The sequence below is a fragment of the Galeopterus variegatus genome, unplaced genomic scaffold, assembly GCF_000696425.1.
Source record: "Galeopterus variegatus unplaced genomic scaffold, G_variegatus-3.0.2 Scaffold1706, whole genome shotgun sequence".
Classification (NCBI taxonomy): domain Eukaryota; kingdom Metazoa; phylum Chordata; class Mammalia; order Dermoptera; family Cynocephalidae; genus Galeopterus; species Galeopterus variegatus.
Window position 1 is genome coordinate 139,608 of NW_007727817.1, and position 23,045 is coordinate 162,652.

At 36.6% G+C, this 23,045-nt stretch overlaps 1 protein-coding gene across 1 annotated transcript; it reads left to right on the forward strand.

The window, feature by feature from the left end:
• Positions 1 to 7,529: 7,529 nt before the first annotated feature.
• On the forward strand, positions 7,530 to 9,581 carry LOC103595185 (serine/threonine-protein phosphatase 4 regulatory subunit 3B-like). The gene is made up of 2 exons (XM_008578522.1): positions 7,530 to 8,708; positions 8,895 to 9,581. The coding sequence occupies exons 1-2, from the start codon at positions 7,530 to 7,532 to the stop codon at positions 9,579 to 9,581; spliced, it is 1,866 nt and encodes a 621-aa protein (XP_008576744.1).
• Positions 9,582 to 23,045: the final 13,464 nt, after the last annotated feature.

Consider the following 23,045-nt stretch of genomic DNA (forward strand, 5'->3'; position numbering starts at 1 on the left):
TGCTCAGAAGAGATGGGCTTTGAGTAATCCTTTGCAACTCCATCACCCAGGGGAAGTAGGGTGACAAATTCGTGGGGGGGGGGGGAAAAGAAGAGATGGGCTTTGAGTAATCCTTTGCAACTCCATCACCCAGGGGAAGTAGGGTGACAAATTCGGGGGGGGGGGGGGCAAAGCAACAAAACAGGAGGTGAGACCTGCTAGAATGCTAGAGTATAAAAGTGTGAAAGTTCTCCATGCAGCAAGAAAAGACCTGTAGGACATCAGAAGAGGAATTGCATTTTGAATAAACACCTTGAGTTTCATTATTAACTTATTTGGTAGCTACTGTCCCCAGCAGATACCAGAGGTCCAGACATGAGTCTCCTGGTGTGGGGTGGTAGTAGGGTGGCACATGGGAAGGGTGGCCTCACTTTCAGTGGTTGAATTGCTGCAGGGCTTCAATGACACAACTTCAATGTAAAACTTTTGAGAGTTTTTAGTATTTACAGAAGCTATGGGGTACAAGGCATGCCTGGAGGAGGCCACATATACAGGGAGGTCAGAGAGGGAGTGCAGCTGGGCTGAGGGGCGACCCTTGAGCCAACACTTTTATAGGGTCCAGGGCATTATCCAAACAGGTTTTCTGCAGGGAGTTTTAATTGTTGGGTTTAAAGCAAGCAGGCACTAGTTCTAGGAGCTCATGCTGTTACTTAGGCGTGGCCACTTTGAGTTTGCAGGCAGATGTCAATGGTTCCCTTAAAATTAGCAGTTGGAAAGCAGGTAGCCCAGCCTGCTAGGCAGCCAACATGCCCCTAAGTCTTTATCTCTGGCCACCAGCTGAAGCCATCCAGGCAGGATATATTACTAGAAACTGTGTCAAGGGTTACTGAGCTCTGTTTCTGGTATAAAAAATTAAACTTATATTCGAAAATGGGTGTCAAGGCAACATAAAATCATAAGCACTCACTACAGGTTACTAAAACAAATTCCCCTTTTAATTATTTTCCTGGAGAAAGGCCTGATAATAAATGACGCTTACTGTTTTATTATAAATGTGCAGAAATCCTGGTTAATAGAAATCACAAGCAACAAAAGTTCAAATAAGATGGTTTTACTATATCAGAAATGAAATAAGAACTGTAAAATTTGGGGTTTTTTTAAACTCTTTTTTGCATTTTTAAAACTTAGTAGATGATAAGAACTGAAAATTATTACTAGTAGTCTTTCTCAAATAGAAGTAATTTTGCTCCCCCCCACCGCAAAGAGATGTTTGGCAGTGTCTGGAGATACTTTTGGTTGTCAAAACTGGGGGTGAGGGATGGGGTGCTAATGGCATCTAATGGATAAAGAACAACTACCCTACTCCACCTGCTCTCAATAATCAACCAACCAATCAATGTAGGCATTTTTAAGGCATGAGATATTTATCAAAATTCACTTTATAGCGTCATGTTTTATGGGAAATATAGTGCCTAAGAATCATCTAAGACATAGGAATACAGTTATTGTACTTATGAAGTTATGAAATACACATTGAGTACTAAAAACCATGATACTGTATGTATCACCTATAAATCTGATAAACCTCTTAAATAATACTTTTAAGTAACTATAAACTAAAGTTTGATATTTTTTGAGGGATTATAGTGTATAATTTTAAAATGCATTCCTATACCACTATACGAGCACTCCTGCCCAAGAAAATGATAGCAGATCACATGGAAGTAACAAAACACAAAAGGTTATTTTTCAGGAAGAATGAACCAGATCTTCATACAAGTAGCAATGTATCCAAAATCAGTACCAGCCAAGTGGTTTAGGATTTTTCCTTATTTATCATCAAAACATTTTTTTTCTGTTTCTGACTCAGTCCAATTCTCATGAAATATCAAATATATTATATTCAAGGCACTCTTTTAAATGTTAATGGAATTAATTGTTAAGTTGAAATCAACTGCTACCTATAAATGAAAGTTTATATTTTGACATAAATATATTCAGTGTTATTCTGAAGAAATGAAGATTATTTCTATCCGTAAGCAAAAGTTGATCAGTTTTTAACTCCAAATTAGGCTCCTTGCTGATACTTATACAAAGTGGTGATAGGGTAATGAGTAAGCAGACAGCTAATGTTATTCCCGGTAATCAAGGTGGGAAAAGGAAGTAGCATGGTCTATCCAGACAAAGAAGAAGCGAAGATCTATGAATTATGTAATTTAAAACAAAATTCAAAGTGAGTCTAGAAGTAACTATTTGAACAGAAGAAAAAGAGGAGAGCATGGAACTGAAAGTCAGATTCTAAAATTTACATGAGGTCAAGAGAACATTTTTCTCCTTTCCATTCCTCTCCTAAATCTATGAGGTGTGAGGAAAAGATTATGGAGCTTCCAAAGAAGCCAAGCACACAACTGAGAATATACTATTGCTAACAGAAACTGCCTATAGATCTGAGAAAATATTTAAGACTGATTCTTACTTCTGATACTATGGGAAGATGAGAGCTAGTACTGCTGCAATGCACACATAACAGGATGATGTTTTTAGTTGAGAATAAAGGTTTTCAGTGTTCACACATTCTAATACTGTACATGTACAATGACCATACATCCCTCTTTGCCCAGAAAAGTTCTGAGTTATACTTGTTGTCCAAGCTTGTGGAAGATTGCATCAATGTACCCAGTTCTTCACCCTTCCCTCTACCCATGTCCTTTGCTACATATCTTTGCTATGTTACTCCACTCTAGGGGCAGCATACATTTTTATCCCTTGATTCTGGTCTTGGCTATGGATTTTCTTTGGACAAGATACGACTCAAACAGAAGCTTGAAATACATTGAATATTTTAATAATAGAATTAAGGTTCTTTCAGTACTTGAGAGTGGATAGAAAAGCCGCAATCTCCTTCTGAAATTTCAAAGTTAGGGAAGAAATAATTGACAGAAAATGGAGGAAAACATCCAGCTGTTTCAATTCACTAGCTTTTCATTCAACTAACAGCTGAAAACAGGGCCAAGCCCGTGGCGCACTCGGGAGAGTGCGGCGCTGGGAGCTCAGCAGCACTCCCGCAGCGGGTTCGGATCCTATATAGGGATGGCCAGTGTGCTCACAGCACTCACTGGCTGAGCGTGGTGCAGCCGGTCTCATAAAAAACAAAAAAAGAAAAAGGACCAAAAAAATAAAAAATAAAAGCTGAAAACAGGAGAATATTCTTTCCTTGGTCACCATCAGTAAGAAATAAACTATCCAAGAGCGTGGAATAGGGGCAGCAGAGAAAATGCCAGATATATCTTGTAAATTAAAAATATCTCTTGATACAACTATCTATCTATTCCATAATAGGATTGGACATAAAAGTTCATGTTTACTGTTTTATTATGCCCAGTGCCTGGTATAAGGCCTGTACGTGGGGCTGCTCAATGACTATGTGAAAAATAAATAAATGGATTATTGGAAATCATCCTAAAAAATGCTTATTCATTTATTTATTCATACCATAAATAATTGTTGAGAAACTACAATGAACCATGCCTACAGCAGGTGCTAGAAACATAGCTTTGAGCAAAATAAAAAAATTAAAAAGTAAAATCACAGCCCTTATACAGCTGATAGTCTGGTCTCAAAAAACAGAATAAGTGAAGTGCAAAGTGATCAGTTGATACTAAGTGCTATGGAGAAGAAAAAAAATATATATATATATAAAATGGGAGGTCATTACAATTTTAAAGAGGTGGTTAGGGAAGGTCTCACTGGGCGGGGGGGGCATTCGAATAAATTTTTGAAGGAAGTGAGGGTGTGCCATGTAAATACGATATTGAGAAATAGAGTGTTCTGGGTGGAAAGAAGGCCATGTGCAAAGCCCCTGAAGCAAGAGTGTGTTTGATGTACTTCAGACACAGCAAGGTGGCTATTGTGGCTGGTATAGAATATGGGCGAGAGAGACTATTAGGTGAAGAGCTTGGATAGTTCAAAGGGGCCAGATCTTGTCAGGCTGTATATACCGTAGTTAGAACTTTGGCTTTTATTCTAAGTAGGCTAGAAACACTTTTGAGAAAAGAAATGGGAGGATATGGCTTCTGTTTTAAAAGTATCCCCTCTCGTTATTGTGCTGAGAATATACTAGCAGGACAAAAAGGTAGAAGCCAGGGGAAGAGATTATTAGAAATTTCAAAATTAAAGATGATGGTGCTTTGACACTGGTGGTAATGGTGAGAAGCAGTAGGATTTTGAATACATTTTGAAAGTCTGACAGACAGCATATATTAGAAAACTAAACGTAAAGAGTAAGAAAAAGAAAAGTTGAGAATAACTCCGTGTTGTTTACAAGAAAAAAAGGAAGGATGGAGTTGACATTGCTTGCCTTGTGTTCCGACTATGAAATGCTCTCTCTTCCTACAAATAGAATATTTAGACATCTAAATGTTCTACCCGTATATATTTGTTTGGGTTACCTATTTCTAAACTTCAGAAACACATGACTCATTTCTGTAATGTCTTCTAAAATAACTCAGGAAATATAAAAATTAAACTCATAGTAGTATAAGATGTGGATGAATTACAAAATCCTTGTGTAAAAGAATTTATTTTCAGAGCAGAGACATCAGGAACTACCTTTGACTACCCTAAGTTCTTGGGGAAGAAGTGTGAAAAAGGCAGACATCCAAAATAGAAGAAGGATTCTGAGTCTTAAGATTGATACTACCCATTTGGATTTTGAACTGCTCTTAACGTTTTTCCTTCAAAAAATAAAATGGAGAAATAACAAATAACAGTGACAGTTGGGGTAAAAATTGCATTGTTGTAAACATCTGCTGTGACAATTTATTAATAGTCTGAGAAAGAGCATTACATTTTTGGAACAGCAAAATGGAGAGTTGGAACTAGTATATAAAAGGCCTGGTTTCAAACACTGGTGCCATCACTTACTGTGAGGGTTTAAAAAGAATACTTGATTGAGTTTGGAGTTTCAAATTTTTTCTCTCCAATAGGATAGTAATAATATCTTCCTCATGCCATTAGTGAATGGAGGTTAAGTGAAAAAAAAAATAAATAATGCATACAAAAAATGGTTTACACAGCTCCCAGACTATGGCAATTTCTTATTTGTATTACTTTGCTCCCTGTCAAACAGTAACAACAAAAACAACAAAATAATAATCTTAGGTAGGTATAAGTGAGGAGGCAAAAAAAGGCACTACTCTACTTTTCAAACCAAATAAGACAGGAACTGAAAAAAATTGCTGCAGAAATACCAATAAGAAATATGGACTTGAGGCTTTTTTAGGTTGTAAAGAGACTCTGTTAGCCTAATTAAGATAAAGGGACCTGAACTGGCCTAAGGGAAACTCTCAGTGATAAAATTATGAGAACACACAGATTTGTGCTGAATACCTCTCAAAGAACAGAACCTGAGGGCATATTCAAAGAATTGACAGTATTATAATTGATTCTAATAGATACTTTAATATAAACACAGCAGAGAAGAAAATTGGGCCATTAGCATCCATGTCATTATTATTAATGTGTATTTGCACATCTTGTCATTAAAATTTCTTTTTAACTAATACATGTGTTAGTTTTTCTATTAGTCATTTATTCTTATGTTTAAATATTATTTATAATTTGTAAATGTTCCTAAACCAGCACTATCCTGGCATTGATTTGAATTTTATCATGAAATGATTGTCCAACAAAAAATAAAATAAAGAAAAAAGCAAATAAATAAGCAAACAAGGCTGGTTAGCTCATTTGGTAGAGTGCGGTACTAATAACACTGGAGTCAAGAATTCAGATCCCATACCAGTCAGCCACCAGAAAAAAAAAAAAAAAGCAAATAAAAAATAAAAGATTGTAATTTGCATTCAATTCCCCAAGTGCCCCAGCTATACCTTCTCAGGGAACATTCTCTGTACTATAATCTTCTGGAGGCAACACTGCAAGAGAGGTGTGTGGAAGTTTTTCTGTGTTTCACTTGAAAATTGTCATACATCTCCAATGCTATGTAAAATGAAGTGATTGTTGCAAATAGGACTCTTCAAGTCCAAATGTTCTTCATGTGGCCCAATTCTCAGTTTTTCCCTTGCAATAACAGGGTTAAAGTTTTGGAGAAATATTTTTTAAAAGAACATTGCAGAAGTTGCTGCTACATCAAAAATCAGCTTAGTTACTATTAAAATTATATTTAACAGATTTGTTACATCCAAACTTCTATTTTTCAGTTGGCTATACACAGATGTGTATCTAAAGGAGGAAGTGCGTGACTTTCATCTTGTCTTGATAATTTTATGTTGATTACAAATTATATAGATGGAAGGAATGTGAAATAAAGTGTGATGAAAGCCAAGAAAAGAAGGGGATAGCATAGTTCAATGGCTGAGAAAACCAATTTTGGAATCAGAAAGACATGTGCTCAAATCAGAGTTTCTCAGTTTATTAGCTGTGTGACCTTTGGCAGTTTACTTAACTTCTCTAGGTCTGTTTCCTGATCCTAAAAGGATTCTTAATACTCCCGTATCACTGGATTTAAATATTATACTTGGTCAATCAATTATGTTATTGCCTTCTTCATATAATAAGCACTAATTATTATTAATTGTTTATTGTGGGTGTTATTTTTATCATCCTTAAGAAAAGAAGTAAGATAATTTATCTGTAATTGTCAATATCCACTCTTGGCTAATTTCAGCTCACAGTTTCCCTGTGGCTCAGTTCTTCCCTAAGAATAAGGAGCGAACTTATGAATTGGAAAAATGTAAGAAAACGTGTGCTAAGAAAATAAAGCTTTAGGCCTAAGTGAACAGAGAAAAGGGGCTGACCAATTCCCTCTTGGAACAATATCCTCTCTCAAAGATGGATTAAGAGAGGGATCCAGGCTTCGGCCAAGTCTTATGGAGGAGACCCAACCCTATTCCTCTTATTCTTGCTAATGGTCTATAGGTCACTTGCTCCTGCTTCTTATTTGGTCCAGCCTTTTCTTGTCGTAGAACGTCAGATGTGGACTTGGTCAGGACATAGGTGATTAAGCTTTCCTTTTGTCAAAGGACCTAAGTCTCCATCCCCACACACCTGATGAGTAAAAATGTTTCTGAGGGACAAAAATCCTTTATGCAAGAACATCCTCTAATTTCTAAGCTTCTATGTGTACATTAAGCAGCAGCTCCCTTTAGCAAGTATAGTTACTTGTTACATAAGCACATTCTTGAGGCAGAATCCTGTGGGGATCACAAGATTCCTTCGGGATCGAGGCTATTTTAGACAGCCTAGAGCAGGCCCAGAGACTCCCTTTTTAAGAGAGAGTAGGTAAGGGAGGGCAGAAGGTAGAGATGGAGGTTGGGGGAGATTGAAGTGGGGACAGTGGAAGACAGCAAGGCCGCCGGGAACCCTGGTGATCTATGGCCTCCCAGGAGCCGCTGCTGCCCCTGTGACCACTGCAGACCCGAACTGCCACCTCGGCCACCGTAGCTGTTCTAGTCGCCGCAGCTACTGTTGCCAGGATACGCAAAGCGGCGGCCGGAGCCAACCGCAGGTCTGGTGTGGTGAGGCCGGAGGTGGACATGGCGAGCAGACGGCGCCACATCAAAGTCTGTTTTCTGGATGATGAAGACGAGCGCTGGGACCAAGTAGGTACCAGAAACGTCTCATGGGCTTCCACTGAGGTGGTCGAGGTGCCTGACTGTGAACTCAATGGGCTTGAACAAATTGCTGCTTTAGTTACGTCGGTTCTCCCCTCGCCTATCGGCAAGGAAAGACTGGCTCCAGTCCTGGAAAATGAGGACTATATTAAAAAACTATTGCAGCTGTTCCACACTTGTGAAAATCTAGAGAACACTGAAGGCTTACACCATTTACATAAAATTATTAAAGGAATGTTATTCTTCAACAGCTTATCTCTGTTTAAGATCATATTTTCTGATGAGTATATCATGGATGTGATTGGATGCCTTGAATACGATCCTGCTTTGGCTCAGCCAAAACGGCATAGGGAATTCTTGAGCCAAACTGCAAAGTTCAAGGAAATTATACCAATAACAGACTCTGAACTTAAGCAAAAAATACATCAGACGTACAGAGTACAGTACATATATGACGTTTTTGTGCCTCAACCACCCATATCTGCAGATAATCTTTCTACTCTTAAACATTTTATTTTCCTCAACAAGGTTGAGATAGTCAGCATGCTGCAGCGAGATCGCAAGTGCTTGTCTGAAGTGTTGGCAAATTTAAATGATAAGACTCTAGATGATGACAAACGGCGTGAGTTGGCCTTTTTTCTCAAGGAATTCTGTGCATTTTCTAAGGTATTAGAGCCTCAAAAAAAGGAAGAGCTATTCCAAATGCTGACACAATTGGAAATTCTTCCTGCTCTTAAAATCATAATGAGTGCTGATGATTTGTTAATAAGATCAGCTGCTACAGATATATTTACTTATCTAGTTGAGTACAGTTCATCCATGATCCGAGAACTTGTAATGGAGGAAGCAGAGAAGATGGAAGATGATGACCTTTTCATTAATGTAGTAATTAAACAAATGATCTGTGATACTGATCCTGAACTAGGAGGTGCTCTGCACTTGATGGGATGTCTTCGTACTTTGCTTGATCTCAACAACATGCTGTCAGTATCTAATAAAGTAAGATGTGATTTTCTGAGTTTCTTCTATAAACATTGTATGCATAACTTCATAGCACCACTTTTGGCCACTACTTCAGAAGACAAACATGAAGGAGATAATACATTTACTTCAGAAGACAAACATGAAGGAGATAATACATTTACCAAAAGCAAAACTTGCCCGAATAATTACCAAACAGCACAGCTGCTTGGTATAATTTTAGATCTGCTCACGCTTTGTTTACAACATCATGCATATTACATAAAAAGCTTTATTTTGGTAAATGATTTGCTAAGAAGAGTCTTGATTTTGATGAATTCAAAGCACACTTTCCTGGTCTTGTGTGCTGTTCGCTTTATGAGAAGGATGATTGGACTTAAAGATAGATTTTATAATAGTTACATCATCAAGGGAAATCTTTTTGACCCAGTTGTAAATGCTTTTCTGCATAATGGAACCAGGTACAATATGTTGAATTCAGCTATTATTGAGATGTTTGAATACATAAGAGTGGAAAATATCCATTCTCTTATTGCACACATAGTCGAAAAGTTTTATAAGGCATTTGAATCCATTGAATATGTTCAGACCTTCAAAGGATTGAAGATTAAATATGACCATCAGAAAGACAAAGGAAGTCAAATACAGAATTACTTACATTCCATACCATATAGTAAAATACCTCACGGAGATGCCAAAGTCTCAGAGCTAAAGGAAGAAATGTATTTTAAAGAAGATATGGGAGTAACAGTCATGCCATCTTTGGAAAATAACTTTCCAGATTATTATGATCAACTTACGGAAACTAAAAGAACAAAAGAAAATTGGAACAAGGTAGACCTTCTCAAAAGAACATCATCTGGTGACTTAAAAGTTTTTTCATCTCCTTCTGCTGGTGTTGCTAATGGAACAAGGAGCCCAAACAGTGAAGGTGAAGAAGAAGATAAAGAAGAAGAAACATCCCCCAGGAAAAGACCTTATCTTAGCAAGTAAAATCTTTATGGAAGGCCCTCAACATGTGCTTCAACTAAAATTCTATAAATTTCAATGAGCCAAAAAGTCTGATTCCAAAAGCTTTTTCATGTGAGATATACAATAGCATATATGACGAGCTTAAGAGGGTTCAATTCTGTAAAAAACAAGGTTTTCCATAATCTTAAAATAAAAAAAAAAAAAAAAAGAAAAGTAACCAGACTTGATTTAACATGTTAGCAAGAAGGTCTTAGTTTGGGGGAAAACACAGGTTGATAAAGTAATATTAATGTAGTTTTGTTTCAAGGGATTATATTAGAAACAACTGCAACAGTTCTTGCAAAGTCTACTTGCATAATGGTTCTAGCCATGGTATTCTTCCCTTTAGTTGCCTTTTTTGAAATAAACGTTTATGTTTATATGGACAACAAAGTCAACTACAATAAAAAATAAAGTTATGCTGTCCAGACATTTCTGCAAACATTTAACAAAAATTCATCCTGATGGGTAGAAGGAAGTAACTTCCAGAGTGTATTTCCATGAATAAAAAAAGCAAGCTGAATTCAAAATGTGCGGTTGTTGATATAATTTTTTTCTTAGATAAGAGATGGCAAGAAACAGTTTGGTGGTATTCTCTAGGACCTTGGGAGTCAGTAGAACTGAGTACTTTTAACTGCCTAGATTGTGAAAGATATTTTAAGTCATTTCCTGATTCATTAATGAAATTTGTCCTTTCTAGAGCAGAGGCAAGATTTAAAGTGTAATTTATAAAGACTATCATACAAAAAAAAAAAAAAAATAGTGCTGAAAGAAGTGGCATTTCATATCTTGAAGCCATTTTGAGCCAAAAAAAACAACTTAAGTGTCAAAGTCAGCATAATGCACATGAAGTTTTTTTCTGTAAACAAATAAAGGTACTTTATTAAAGAGTATATGCAAATGAATCTCTAAAAATAAGTTGTAGCAAAGAGTTAACAGGATTTATTTCTAGAGGAATAAGTTAACTTATTCTGTTTCTCCTGGAATTGCTTAAACTGAAAAGCAGTTTCTCATATTTTGAAGATTTCAGAGTTAATGTTAATTTGTGCTGTCTTTGTAGATAGAAAGTATAGTTTTCTATAAAACAGATATTTATTTTGCATATTAAAAATATCACTGTACTTTTTTTGTACCGTTGGTGATATTCATGCTGAACTATAAAATTTAGGAATTAAAATGTGACTCTGTAATTCTAAAAATAAAAGAGACCATATTAAATTTACTATTGTGCCAACAGGAGACACAGTTTATGCAAAACTAAGAGACTTGTGGAAAAGTTACAAAGAGACTATATTCCTAAGAACAACAAACAATAATTTCATCAGATATAACATCTCCTAAAGTGTGGACATGACCTCAGGAGATATAATTGTACATTACAGAGGACACAACACAGTATGGAAACTTCATTTTTACACTTCTTAAGCCATGTTAGTTAAATCAAATGTTGTACCGGGATTATTTACATTGAGATTATATGTTAAAAAACATAGTTTGTTAGAAAAGAATTTCATGTTTTCCTTCTGGCTAGACTGTCATGAGGACGATTTTCTTTAGTACACACATACACAGAGTTGTGTTTTGAAAAATATGTTTAACTCTTTATTGTGGTGGATGTAGACCAAGAACCTTAGCAGAGCAGCTATTCACAACTAGGCAGAGAAGAAAATTTCTGTTTTGACGTTATTTCTGTTTATTCTGTTCCTAACAGCTAGTTTTAGTCTGACATAAAAAACAAACAAACAAAAAACGGACACTGTAGGATTAAAAAAAAGGAAAGAATACTGGCATTTCTTGCTGTCTTTTTCCCAGTGAATTTGTAAGGAAAGATAAAAGAGGGCTTAGAATAATGGGAAGTAAAAATAAATACATAAATAAATAAATAAAATGTAAAAAAAGTAAAAAAAAAAAAAAAAGGACAGGCATTCTATTGTGCTGTTTAACCTTTGTGAGCCCTTTTCTAGTCTCAGCTACTTAATGTTAGTGGAACCAGTGTGACAAGCAAAATGGTGCAAAGGCAAATTGCCAACCAGATGGCATAACCTACTATTAAGGGAACATTTAAGAGGGTGACAAAACACAGAAGAGCAATCCTTACTGTCTACACGCTGAGTGAAAAATTGATCAAAATGTTCGGTCTCTCTAGCTGTGGTGTGTGAGAAGAGAACCATGTCAAGAATGTTTAATTTCATCGTTAAGTTTTTTAGAAGTAATTTCAAAAGGACCCTTAAGTAAGTCATTTATGATATGAAAAGAAGAAGCAGTTTGACACGGCCCTATATTAACTATAAAATTCAGGCAGGCATTTTTGGAGAGGTGCCCTGGACTCATCAAGGTTTTGGCTTTAAACACACAACTTCCGGTAGTTTTTATGGCTTGGTGACTTTCTAAATCCACCAAAAAGAGAAGGGTGATATAACAGATAAAGCAAAAGCTTTATATTCAGACAGGCTTTGATGATAATGTAGGCTCGGATGCTTACCAATTCCACGACCTTAGCCAATTTACTTGTTTTCTTCTCTAGCCACAGCTTCTCTATTTTGTCTTAAAAATTAGAAACTATGTATAAATTACCCAGAACATATTTAGTACTCAAGAAATAGGTTTTAAAACTCATTTTCAACAATGGCAGCAGTATAATCATTCCTAAGAAGATGAGGGATAAAGCCAGCTATAACCATTTACATCACAAATTATGCTTAAAAATTAATAATCTTATATTCTGGATCCAATTGACAGCAACATAATAAATTAAAAATTAATGAGTTCAGTTCTGGTTGGCGGAGAAGTCTATGTGTATGCATTGGGACCTGCTGAGGTACAAATGAAATTTTAAAAAGTAGATAGAAAAATAAACCCTCCTATAGCAATGAAGACACTTGGGTAAAGTGGTATCTGGCATGTTGAACAAGGAATGAGAGATGACAGGAGTGAAGAGTGAAACTGAAATTAGGAGAGTAGGAGGGGATGTGGGGAGGGAATTGAAGATTTGTAGAAGTGACAAAAGTTACTAAGCCTTCTTCCCTCCATGCCTCACCCCGGCAGGCGGAGCAGTCAACTAGAACGTATCCCTAGATAACAGAGTAAAGGTCCTTTCCCAAAAGCAATTGAAATAACAGGCAAAGCTGAGGGCCTTAGTATGGCTGTCATTGCCTCAGAGTTAAGTCCTTCTATTTAGAGTGTTTGAGGGTCTAAGATGATGAAAGTTTACTACCCCTAAGATACAACACAGTGTTTTTGGGAGCTGGGAGGTATAGCATTAGTCTGTTCCATGAAATGACTGAGATTGGGAGAGGATTGTGTGTGAGAGTGGGGAAGGAGGTACAGGAGCTGGAAGCCTCCCCTGCTGCTTCTGATAGACCTCTCAAAAGGTAAAGGGAACTGGTGGTCAGAGCCATCTGGCTGAGGGTGGCAGACCCAACAGTCAGTTAAATTGACGGTTCTTGCAACAGTTTAGAAGAGCTGCACCAGAATGTTCCTTGGGGAGAAAGGCTCCAGCAGCAGTACTAATAGACAAAAGTTATTAATGCCCTTCCTCCCTTGTACAACCCTAGATGCTGAGTTGTTGCTCTTTTTCCACCCTCCACAACACCTGTGTCCCATTCCAGTAACTATAACTTTGATCATTTTCCCCCCAATTATACTCTACGCTGACCTAAACCTTTCATCTAGAAAGATCATGTGTAAGAGGGACAAGAACATTTTAATAAAAGGTAACCAGAATTAAGTTTGGATCTCATAGGCCCCATTTTTGCCAGGCTGCTATTCACAGGGTGTACCAATTAGGCTGGCCTGGAGAAAAATACATGCATCATGTCCAGGAATGGTCAGGATATAATTCTAAATTTTCAAAATAAATCTATACAATTTGTCACCCCTTTAGTCCTCATCACTAGCTGGGAAGTGGCTAATGTGGAGTGATCCCTTTCTGGGGACAGACACATTCAATGACCAAATTGTCTTACTCTGAGGTAGGGTTTCTCGACTTTACCACTGTTGACATTTTGGACCAAATGATTTGGTGTTAGGAGGTCTGTACTGTGTATTGTAAAATATTAGCAGCATTCATGACCTCTACTTACTACATGCCGGCAGCACAAGCTCAGTTGTGACAACCAAAAATGTATCCAAAAGATGTTAAATATCTCTTGAGGAGGCAAAATCACCCTTGATTGTGAACCACTGGTTGAAAGATGTGTGGAGATTGATTCAAAGGCTTATTTTGTGGATGTTGGGCCCACTTCCACTAGCCTGAGTCACCTTCTCTATTTCCCTTCTACCTACAAAGGCCAAGTACATACAAGACTGCATAATGTACTTTGATGTAAAGAGAATGTACCCTGCTTAGAATTAGAGAGATCCTGATTTTGCTTTTCATTACAAGTGTAACCGTGGCATCTTATTTGACACCTATGGTTCTCAGTTTTCTTGTCTGTAAAGAATGCCAATAACATTGTTACAACTAATGTCCCCCCCCAAATTCAAATGTTGAAGTCCTAAATCCCCAGTACCTCTGTATGTAACTGTATTTGGAGATAGAGTCTTAAATAAATAATTAAATTAAAATGAGGTCATTAGGGTAGGCCTTAATCCAATATGATAGGAGTCTTTATAAGAAGAGGTGATTAAGGCAAAGACACAAAGGGAAGGCTGTGTAAAGACACAGGGAGAAGGCAAATGTCTGCAAGCCAAGGAGAGAGGCCTCAGAAGAAACAAACCCTGCCAACACCTTGATTTTGGACTCTTAGCCTCTAGAACAGTGAAAAAATAAATTTCTGTTATTTAAGTTCCCAGTTTGTGATAATTTGTTACGGCAGCCTTAGAAAACAAACACAAACACTGGATAGGAATGAGTTTGTGAGTCTTAAAGAATATATATTCTATGAATACCACAGAGTTATTATGAAAAAGAGTTCGCACATGAGATATGACAATAGGTATTCTTTATTCTTTATGTGTCAAGCACACTTTCCGAGGCCATTTACCTACATTATTTCTAATTTCACAATAAATCTGCATGATAGGTGGGGTGGCCACAAGAATGCGCCTTGTAGAGAGGGAGTGTAATTGACTAAAGACCCCAACAACTGTGCTCTGAAATCATTGCCCTGTTTTCTCCCAGGCCGCGTTTCAGAAGGGAGGCTTCCAGCCAGTGATTAGCATTGCAGGGGTGCTAAATCAGGCTCATGCCTGGGAGATGAGGAACTCCTCTGACTGCAAACTTTTACTTAAGGGCTTTCTGAAGGTCCTCCTGAACTTTCTTTACACTGCATGATAAGCTAGGATGTTTCCATAATAGCTTTATTCCCTCTCTTCAGCAATTGGACTCAGGTGTACCTGGTGGCTCTTCTAACCTCCTCCAGCTCACTCCCCATTGCCTCTCATTGGCATTTTCCCTAAGAAAACCCTTGCACACTAAATCCTCACATGGTGACTGCTTCCTGGAAAACTTGGACCAACACAGTATATGACTCTACTTTTTAGAAGAAAAAGAGGCACATAACTACTACTAATGAGCCTGCATTCAGATATAAGTTTGTCTGACTCCATAAACTGAGATCTTTCCCCAACGTATAATGTCTCAAAATCTATAGTGAAAGTATGTTAAGTATTAAAACCATTAAATGCAGCTACTTTGTATATTTATTAACAATAAAATAGAAATATTGAAACAATATATAAGGACTACGAACAATCTAAGCACATAAATAGTAACTGTCCTTCTATCTCCTTTACCCATGCTTCCAAAGGTCATGTTAACACTGCTTGAATTCTCCTCCAAAAAATCACAGTACTCTGCAAATTATTGTCATCACACTCACCACCAGAGTTGATAAAGAGGTAGCTAGTAAAATTTTCACTGTTACCTTTGAAATGAAGAGAGGTAAAATAGCTAACTTTTATTGTGTGCCAAGCACCATGCTAAGTACAGGTCTTTATATGTGTTGTGGGATACTTCAATAGTAACAATGGAGGTCCATATCACCATTTCTCCTCATGTGTCCCCATACTGGATTTTAGTTGCTAATTTAAGAAAAATGTTGGGAAAGAAAACTTAAGTTACTGAGAGTAAATTTCAGCCCCACTAAAGGATGGTGGCTTGAAACAGAAGTTATGTCCAATTTTATAAAACTTGAAATTAAATAACTTGCACCTCTGAGTGCGTGAACTAAGAGCCCCAGTCACACATGTTCCTATCTAGCTTTCCACTGGATTGCTTGAGTGTTTGTTTCCCTTTTCCTCTTTATTGCTTTGGAAGTTATTTTCTCTATTCTAATCTGGTTAGTTACCTGTAAATTGTAACACACACTTCATTTTAGACAGGCTAAATTTAATCAGTCTGTCTGTCCTTCCCTTTTATAATTAAGGAAATTATTTTATATCCATCAGTGCTTTATAGTATTGCACGTGATTGCTGTTTTAATATATCTGACATATTTAACTGTTTTTACTGGAAGGTTTTTGGTTTCCAAACTGTTGGAATCAGAAGCAAACCATATTTCAGATACATTATTTCCTGCCCTACTGCAATGACTAAATTGAGAAATTATGTGGGCACTATTTAGAGAAAACTGCAGAAAACTACTTCTGTTGGACAGTTGCTAAGGCAACCCTCTGGAAAAGGCAGAAGTACTCATATGAATGGGTTGAGGAGCCTGTTAAGCTACTCAATAACGTTGGAATTTTTCTACTGTACACATTTTCAAAGATACTCTGCAAAATCCAAAGAGTGCTTTAATCTATCACATTTGACAGTGGAGAACGTATTGTATTTTAGCATATTTCCAAACATTGTGAAATATCAAAAAATGGTACATTTATTTCATGCCTAAAGTAATATATGCTTTGGAAAGCTATTCACATTTTTATTTTTCATATTTATGGATTACTCTTTAAATGTAATTAAATTATGTACAAATTTATTGATCCTAAGTATTATGAGGAAAGTTACACTATGTTACAGTTTAGAAAATACATCCATTTCCTGTACATAAATACATTTTTAAGAATTGGATTATACATGATGTTTTTATATATCTTTACTAATATTTTAGACATAGGTGAAAAGTTTATTGTATTGGATATGGATTTAGAATGGTTGGGATTTTGTCAATATCGAAGTACTTTCTACCTATTGGGCTTCATTCAGATCACTCATTTAACCTCTCTGGGTCTCAGGTTACTTATCTATGATTCTGATGCTTCTATAATAATGTAGATAAATTTTTAAATACCACAGAGATGTTGATGAATAGTATTTACTTAGTTAATCTGACATTATAACAGTTTATCTTTTATATCTAACAAGTAGTGCATTTCATTATTATTTCTCAAATGAAATATTGTATTTCAATACTCAGAGATGTAACCCCAAGTAGGTACCCTGAAGTTAGACTGTAAGCAATAATTTACAGTAACTTCTTTTTTTCTTTTATAAGTTATTTGACTCATATTCATGTATGAAGTAACACTATAAATTTCAAAGGAAGACAGGAAAAAAAAAAAAGAAAAATGTGCCAATTCTCTTACATTTATTATTCTTATAAAAAATACCTACTAATAAGATTTAAATCTCCGCTTACCACCACTTGTATTCTAAAATCTATCAACCCTACATATCACTCAGCAACCCATCTTCATCAGTCTGATTTATATAAATTTTGTGCTCCATGGATTTATATAAATGGTATGCCTATAGCAAATCCACATTATAGCTATATGTGTATTTACATAAAATGTGTATGTTGTTATGTAACATTAGTAGATTTTTGCTTTTTGTCTTATCCATTATCCCTCACCTTCCTTGAGAAGTATTCTAAATTTCTTTTTTTTTTTTGTCTTTTGTCTTTTTCCGTGTCCGGCAACGGATCGCAACCCTCAGTGTCGCCCCTGTACCGGACCGGGGACCGGCAACGGGATCGCAACCCTCAGCGCCGCTCCCGCGCCTCGCTCAGCCAGTGAGCGGGAACCGGTCTGTATGTGGGATCCGAACCCTCGGGCGGGAGCGCCGCCGCGCTTCCCAAGCGGCGCACTATCCAGTGCGCCACCGGGCCGGCCCAAAATTTCTAATAGGAAATTTAACTCCCAATCTTAACGAAGCAGTTTGGCTCTGTGGCAGGCTGAAAAAGATATTTCTCCAAATGATATACACCTCCAAATCCCTGGAACCTGTGAATATAACCTGAAATGGCCAAGTCTTCATAGGTGTGATTTAGTGATGGCTTTTGAGATGGGAAGATTATCCCAGATTATACTCGTGGGCCCTAAATGAAACTGCACGTATCCTTATAAAAAGAAGGCAGAGGGAGATTTGAAATACCCACAAAGAAGAAGACAATATGAAGACAGAACAGAGAGAAAGATTTGAAATCTACCCTTGAAGATTACAGTGTTGTGGCCACAACCCAAAGAATGTTGGCAGCCATCAGAAGCTGGAAGAAGCAAGAAACAGATTCTCACCTAGAACCTCTGAAGTCCTGCTGACATCTTGATTTCCACTTAGTGATAGTGACTTTTGGACTTTTGGTCTCTAGAACTGTGAAAGAATATTTTGTTGTTGTTATAAGCCACCCAGTTTGTGCATCCACAGTAAACTAATACATATACACTCTGTAACAATTAAAAATATAAATTAAAATAACAATGACATATTATTCTGCACTGATCTCATAGGTAAATATTTAAAATGTTGATTAAATATGGTGATGGAAGGAATGTGGAGTACTTTTATTCTATTCCACTGCAATTTCTAAGTATGAATAGAAATAAACACTTAATCTTCTATTCATATATTATCTTTTTGGAATTTTTCCTACTAACATATTTAAAAAATTGTGAAGAGACAAATGTACTTTGGTATTTATTGCACTGTTGTTTAGAGTAGCAAAGTCTGGAAACAACCTAAGTGTGTATCACTGAGTGATGAAAATTACACATTATAGTATAGCATAGTGTAGTATACATATATGTAAGATAATTTCAAAATGGGATTTTTTTTCTCTGTTTCAGCTGAGGTCCCAAAGTTGGAAAACAAAGCAAAATAACTGTTGTCTAAGTAAGGCACTAGTCCATTTCGGCAGCTCATATGAAGAAGTTATATAAAGAAAGGTTGCCTGACCTTTAGCCCACACCCGAGACCCTGAATGGGGTTTAAATTGAAGTGAGGTCAAGAGAGTATTTCTTTGGAGATGTTTGCCGTAGTGCTCTGGTACTTCCTCTTATCTCACAATTCCACTTACCTCTTGGAAGGGGGCAGAGGGTGGCCAGTGGTGCTTTTCATTGCTAGTCTAGTGAGAGGAGCTTTATTTAAAGAAACCAACCAGAGATTTTGAATTTTCTGATTTTGTGTTTCCTGAAGTTTGGGGGACACAGTGTTCTGCTGTTTGACTCTTACCCGAGACTTCTAAAGAGGCTGTGAGAATTATCGAGAGAGAAAAAGGGTCATTTTAGGAACAAACTGCACTTCTACCTACAGAATAAGCAAGGTTGTGAGTGTGTTTTCCACAAACTGGTATGTTAATGCGGTACCAGAGAAATAGAAAGAAAATAGCTTGAAGCCACTTTACAGTAACTTGGCCAAAATAGCTACCTGAAAGAGAGATGGGGCTTTAGTCTTGAAAGTCTGCTGAGTAACCTACCAGACACCAAGGAACATAAGAGCCATTACACACATCATGTGGATGAATTTCTCAGAAATCCTTAAAACAGCCCTGTAAAAGAACAAGCTATCTTTGAACAACTGCCAAACCCAGAGATTGCTGGCTGATAAGTACATACTCTAAATCCCTTCTCTTGGAATTGTCAAAAACCATCAATAGTTAGGAAAATAGGAGATGGGAGAGAGAGAGAAAGAGAGAAATTGAAAAGGGTGGCAGGGGTGGGGTGGATGGTGCTATTTCTGTCTGCAGGTTTCCCACCTGAAACAGAATCAAGCTAGACTAAGAGAGTACTTTTGAAATTCATCTCTGGAGGTTCATCATACTAAGCAATTTATTATTCAAATAAGATGAGTATATTTTCTAAAATATACAAGAAGATTATCACCAGTATTATCCGAAAGTGAGTGGAAAAAGACAGAAAAGAGAGTCCATAAAGCTGGTATGAAGGCACCATGGTAATACCTGTACCCTGTCAACTTGAGCCTATTTAATGACTGTTAAGTTACAGAATACAGTCCATCTAAATATGTAGAGCCAAGAAAATATTTCAAAGATACATTTTTAAGTAATAGAAATAACAAATAGATTCAGAAAAATGTGAATAGTAATATCCATATATGTATTGCTATAAAAATTAATTTTCTAAGAAGATTTCAATGAGGAAGACAACAATAATAAAGAAGGCTGTAGTGAAGATAATTACAAAGAAGAAGGAAAAGAAGCAACATATTCTACTCTTGGCTCCCACATAAATGCCGCTTTCATTCTGTGTTTCCACAACACTGGGTTTACTGCTTCTGCTTTAAGAGCCTGGACAATAAAAGTGAACAGGCTGAATACCAGGCACCATTCCTTCTAAGTTCTCTGTCATCATTTTCAGCGGTTCTTTTCCCAGCTTTGAGTAGTGTGTTCTCACGAAAATTTGCTGATCAGCATACCTATCGGAATAGTTGAGTAGCGCCCTCTGCAGATTTCTGGGGTCTTTTCTCTGTGAAGCTCTTTTTGTGTTCAATACCTTTTTCTGAGAACCGAAACCATGCTGGTCTCCCTGGATTGTCAGCTCCATCCCAGGGAACCTACAGGGCCATGCCACGCCTGGATTCGCCGTCCCTATGTTGCAGCCAAGAAACACTAGGCTCCGTTTGTTTGTTTTCAGTCTGTCAGGAATCACTGTCCTTTGCTTCCTCAGTGTCCTGAAACTGTTATCTTTATTGGTTGTTTCACATGAGAGGATCAATCCAGTCCCTGTTCTTCTACCTTGGTCAGAAATGTGATTCAAGTTTTTAAAGTAAAACTGTCAGGCAAAAGTATACAATAAAATTCCAAACAAAACACAAAATAGAGTTAAATCAAATACATTTATTCCCTCTCTGATCCAAGAGGCTTTTGAAAGGACAAAAAAAAAAAAAAAAAAAAACCTCACAAATAGAGAATCCCTTGTTGTCACCTAGTTAACTCTTTCTTCAGATCTCAGCTCACTCTTTCAAGATTCATTTCTCTCTTTCTCCTACTTTCTAATCTCTGTATGCCCTCACTTCATAACATGTGCCTCAGGTATAATTTTATTTTTATGTAAGTGATCATTTGATTAATGTCAATTTCCCTTCTTAGACTGTAAGCACTATGAGGATAGGAGCCTAGGCATTTTTGCTCACCACTCTCTCCCCAGTGCCTGTTTCTCACAGTGCTAGAGAACAAGGAACTGTGTCTCCTAGTTATTTTGACAAATTTCAAGAAGATGAAAAGTATATAGAGTCACATTGATGAGAAATTAGAACAGAGGAAAATATTGCCTGAACATAGGCCATCAGATATATGTGCTACCATCTTCTCTCAAAGAAATTTTTCAGCATGATTTGAAATCATTGCGAAGGATGTAATTTCTGATATCCTGTAAAAATTGCAATTTTAAATCAAACCATAACATCAATTTTTAAATTTTAACTAATGAACCTTAAATATCATGATGAGTTTTTACTCATCACCATCCATTGAAAAAATACACAAACAAGATCTTTACATTTAAAGATTCTATAATTTTCCATTTACTTCTTGAACATTGCCCCAATATATTTTATATATGAACATATTTTGTTGATTGCTGTTAAGAGAAAATTACCAAAAACTTAGAAACAGAACAAATGGATGACTACATGTTTTCAATACCTGCAGCATTGCCTAATTGGTTCACCTAGGATTATTTGTTTCTTCAAAGAATTGTACCTTTCCTTGGTTTACTATTTATTATTTATTAGGACCTTGGCTCTGTGAACTTGCATGTTGACTTATAGATGGTATTCCTAGAGATACATTATTCCTCTCAGGTAGAGAAAAATAATCCTAGAGAACAAAACAAGGATGCCTGCTCTCACCATTCCTACTTATATAATATTGGAAATACTTGCCAGAGCAATTAGAGCAGAGAAAGAAATAAAGAACATCCAAGTAGGAAAAGATGAAGTGAAATTGTCCCTGCTTGCAGATGACATGATTCTATATATAGAAAACCTGAGAGACTCTACCAAAATCTCTTAGAGCTGATAAACAAACTTAGTAAGACTGCAGGATACAAAACCAATATACAAAAATCAGTAGCATTTTTATACTCCAACAACAAACTAGCAGAAAAAGAAACCAAGAAAGCAAACAAAAAGTCACTCACACACACACACATAAAAATACCTAGGAATAAATTTCACCAAGGAGATGAATGATCTCTACAACGAGAACTACAAGTCACTGCTGAAAGAAATTAGAGAGGACATCAAAAGATGGAGACATTCCTTGTTCATGGATTGCAAGAGTCATTGTAGTGAAAATATCTACAATACCCAAAGCCATCTACAGATTCAATGTGTTCCCTATAAAAATACTAGTGACATTCTGCACAGAAGTAGAAAAAGCAATCCTAACATTCATATGGAACAACAAAACACCCCAAATAGCTAAAGCAATCCTGAGCAAAAAAAATTAAAAATAAAAATAAAAAGCTGGAAGCATTACACTTCCTGACTTCAAACTATATTATAAAGCTTTAGTAACCAAAACAACATGGTACTGGCATAAAAACAGACATGAAGGCCAATGGAACAGAAGAGAGAACCCAGAAATCACCCTTGTATTTACAGCCAACTGATCTATGACAAGGGTACCAAGAACATGTAATGAGGAAAGGAGAGCCTCTTTGATAAATGGTGCTAAGAAAACTAGATAACCATATGTCAAAGAGTGAAACTGGATCTGTACCTCGCACCATATGCCAAAATCAACTCAAAATGGATTAAAGACTTACATATAAGACTTGAAAAATTAAGACCCCTTGAAGAAAACATAGGGGAAACACTCTAGGATGTAGGACTGGGCAAAGACTTTATGAATAAGACCCCAAAAGCACAGACAACCACTACAGCAAAAATAAACAAATGGGATTATATCAAATTAAAAATCTTCTGTACAGCAAAGGAAACAATCAACAGAGTAAAAAGACAGCCTACAGAATGCGAGAAAAAATTTGCAAATTATGCATAGAACAAGGAATTGATATTCAGAATATACAAGAAGCTCAAACAACTTTACAGTAAAAAACAGTCCAATTAAAAATGTGCAAAGGAGCTAAATAGACATTTCTCAAAGGAGGATAAACAAATGGTAAACAGGTATATGAAAAAAGCTCAATGCCACTAATCATCAGGGAAATGCAAATTAAAACCACATTGAGATATCATCTCACCCCACTTAGACTGGCTATTATCAAAAATACAGAGAACAAAAAATGCTGGTAAGCATG

Excerpts from the sequence above, each read along its gene's own strand:
- LOC103595185 (XM_008578522.1), top strand. The coding sequence starts at position 7,530 with ATGGCGAGCAGACGGCGCCACATCAAAGTCTGTTTTCTGGATGATGAA. Across the intron at positions 8,709-8,894 it reads ACAAACATGAAGGAGATAAT|ATTTTGATGAATTCAAAGCA; the intron begins ACATTTACTTCA and ends AGAAGAGTCTTG.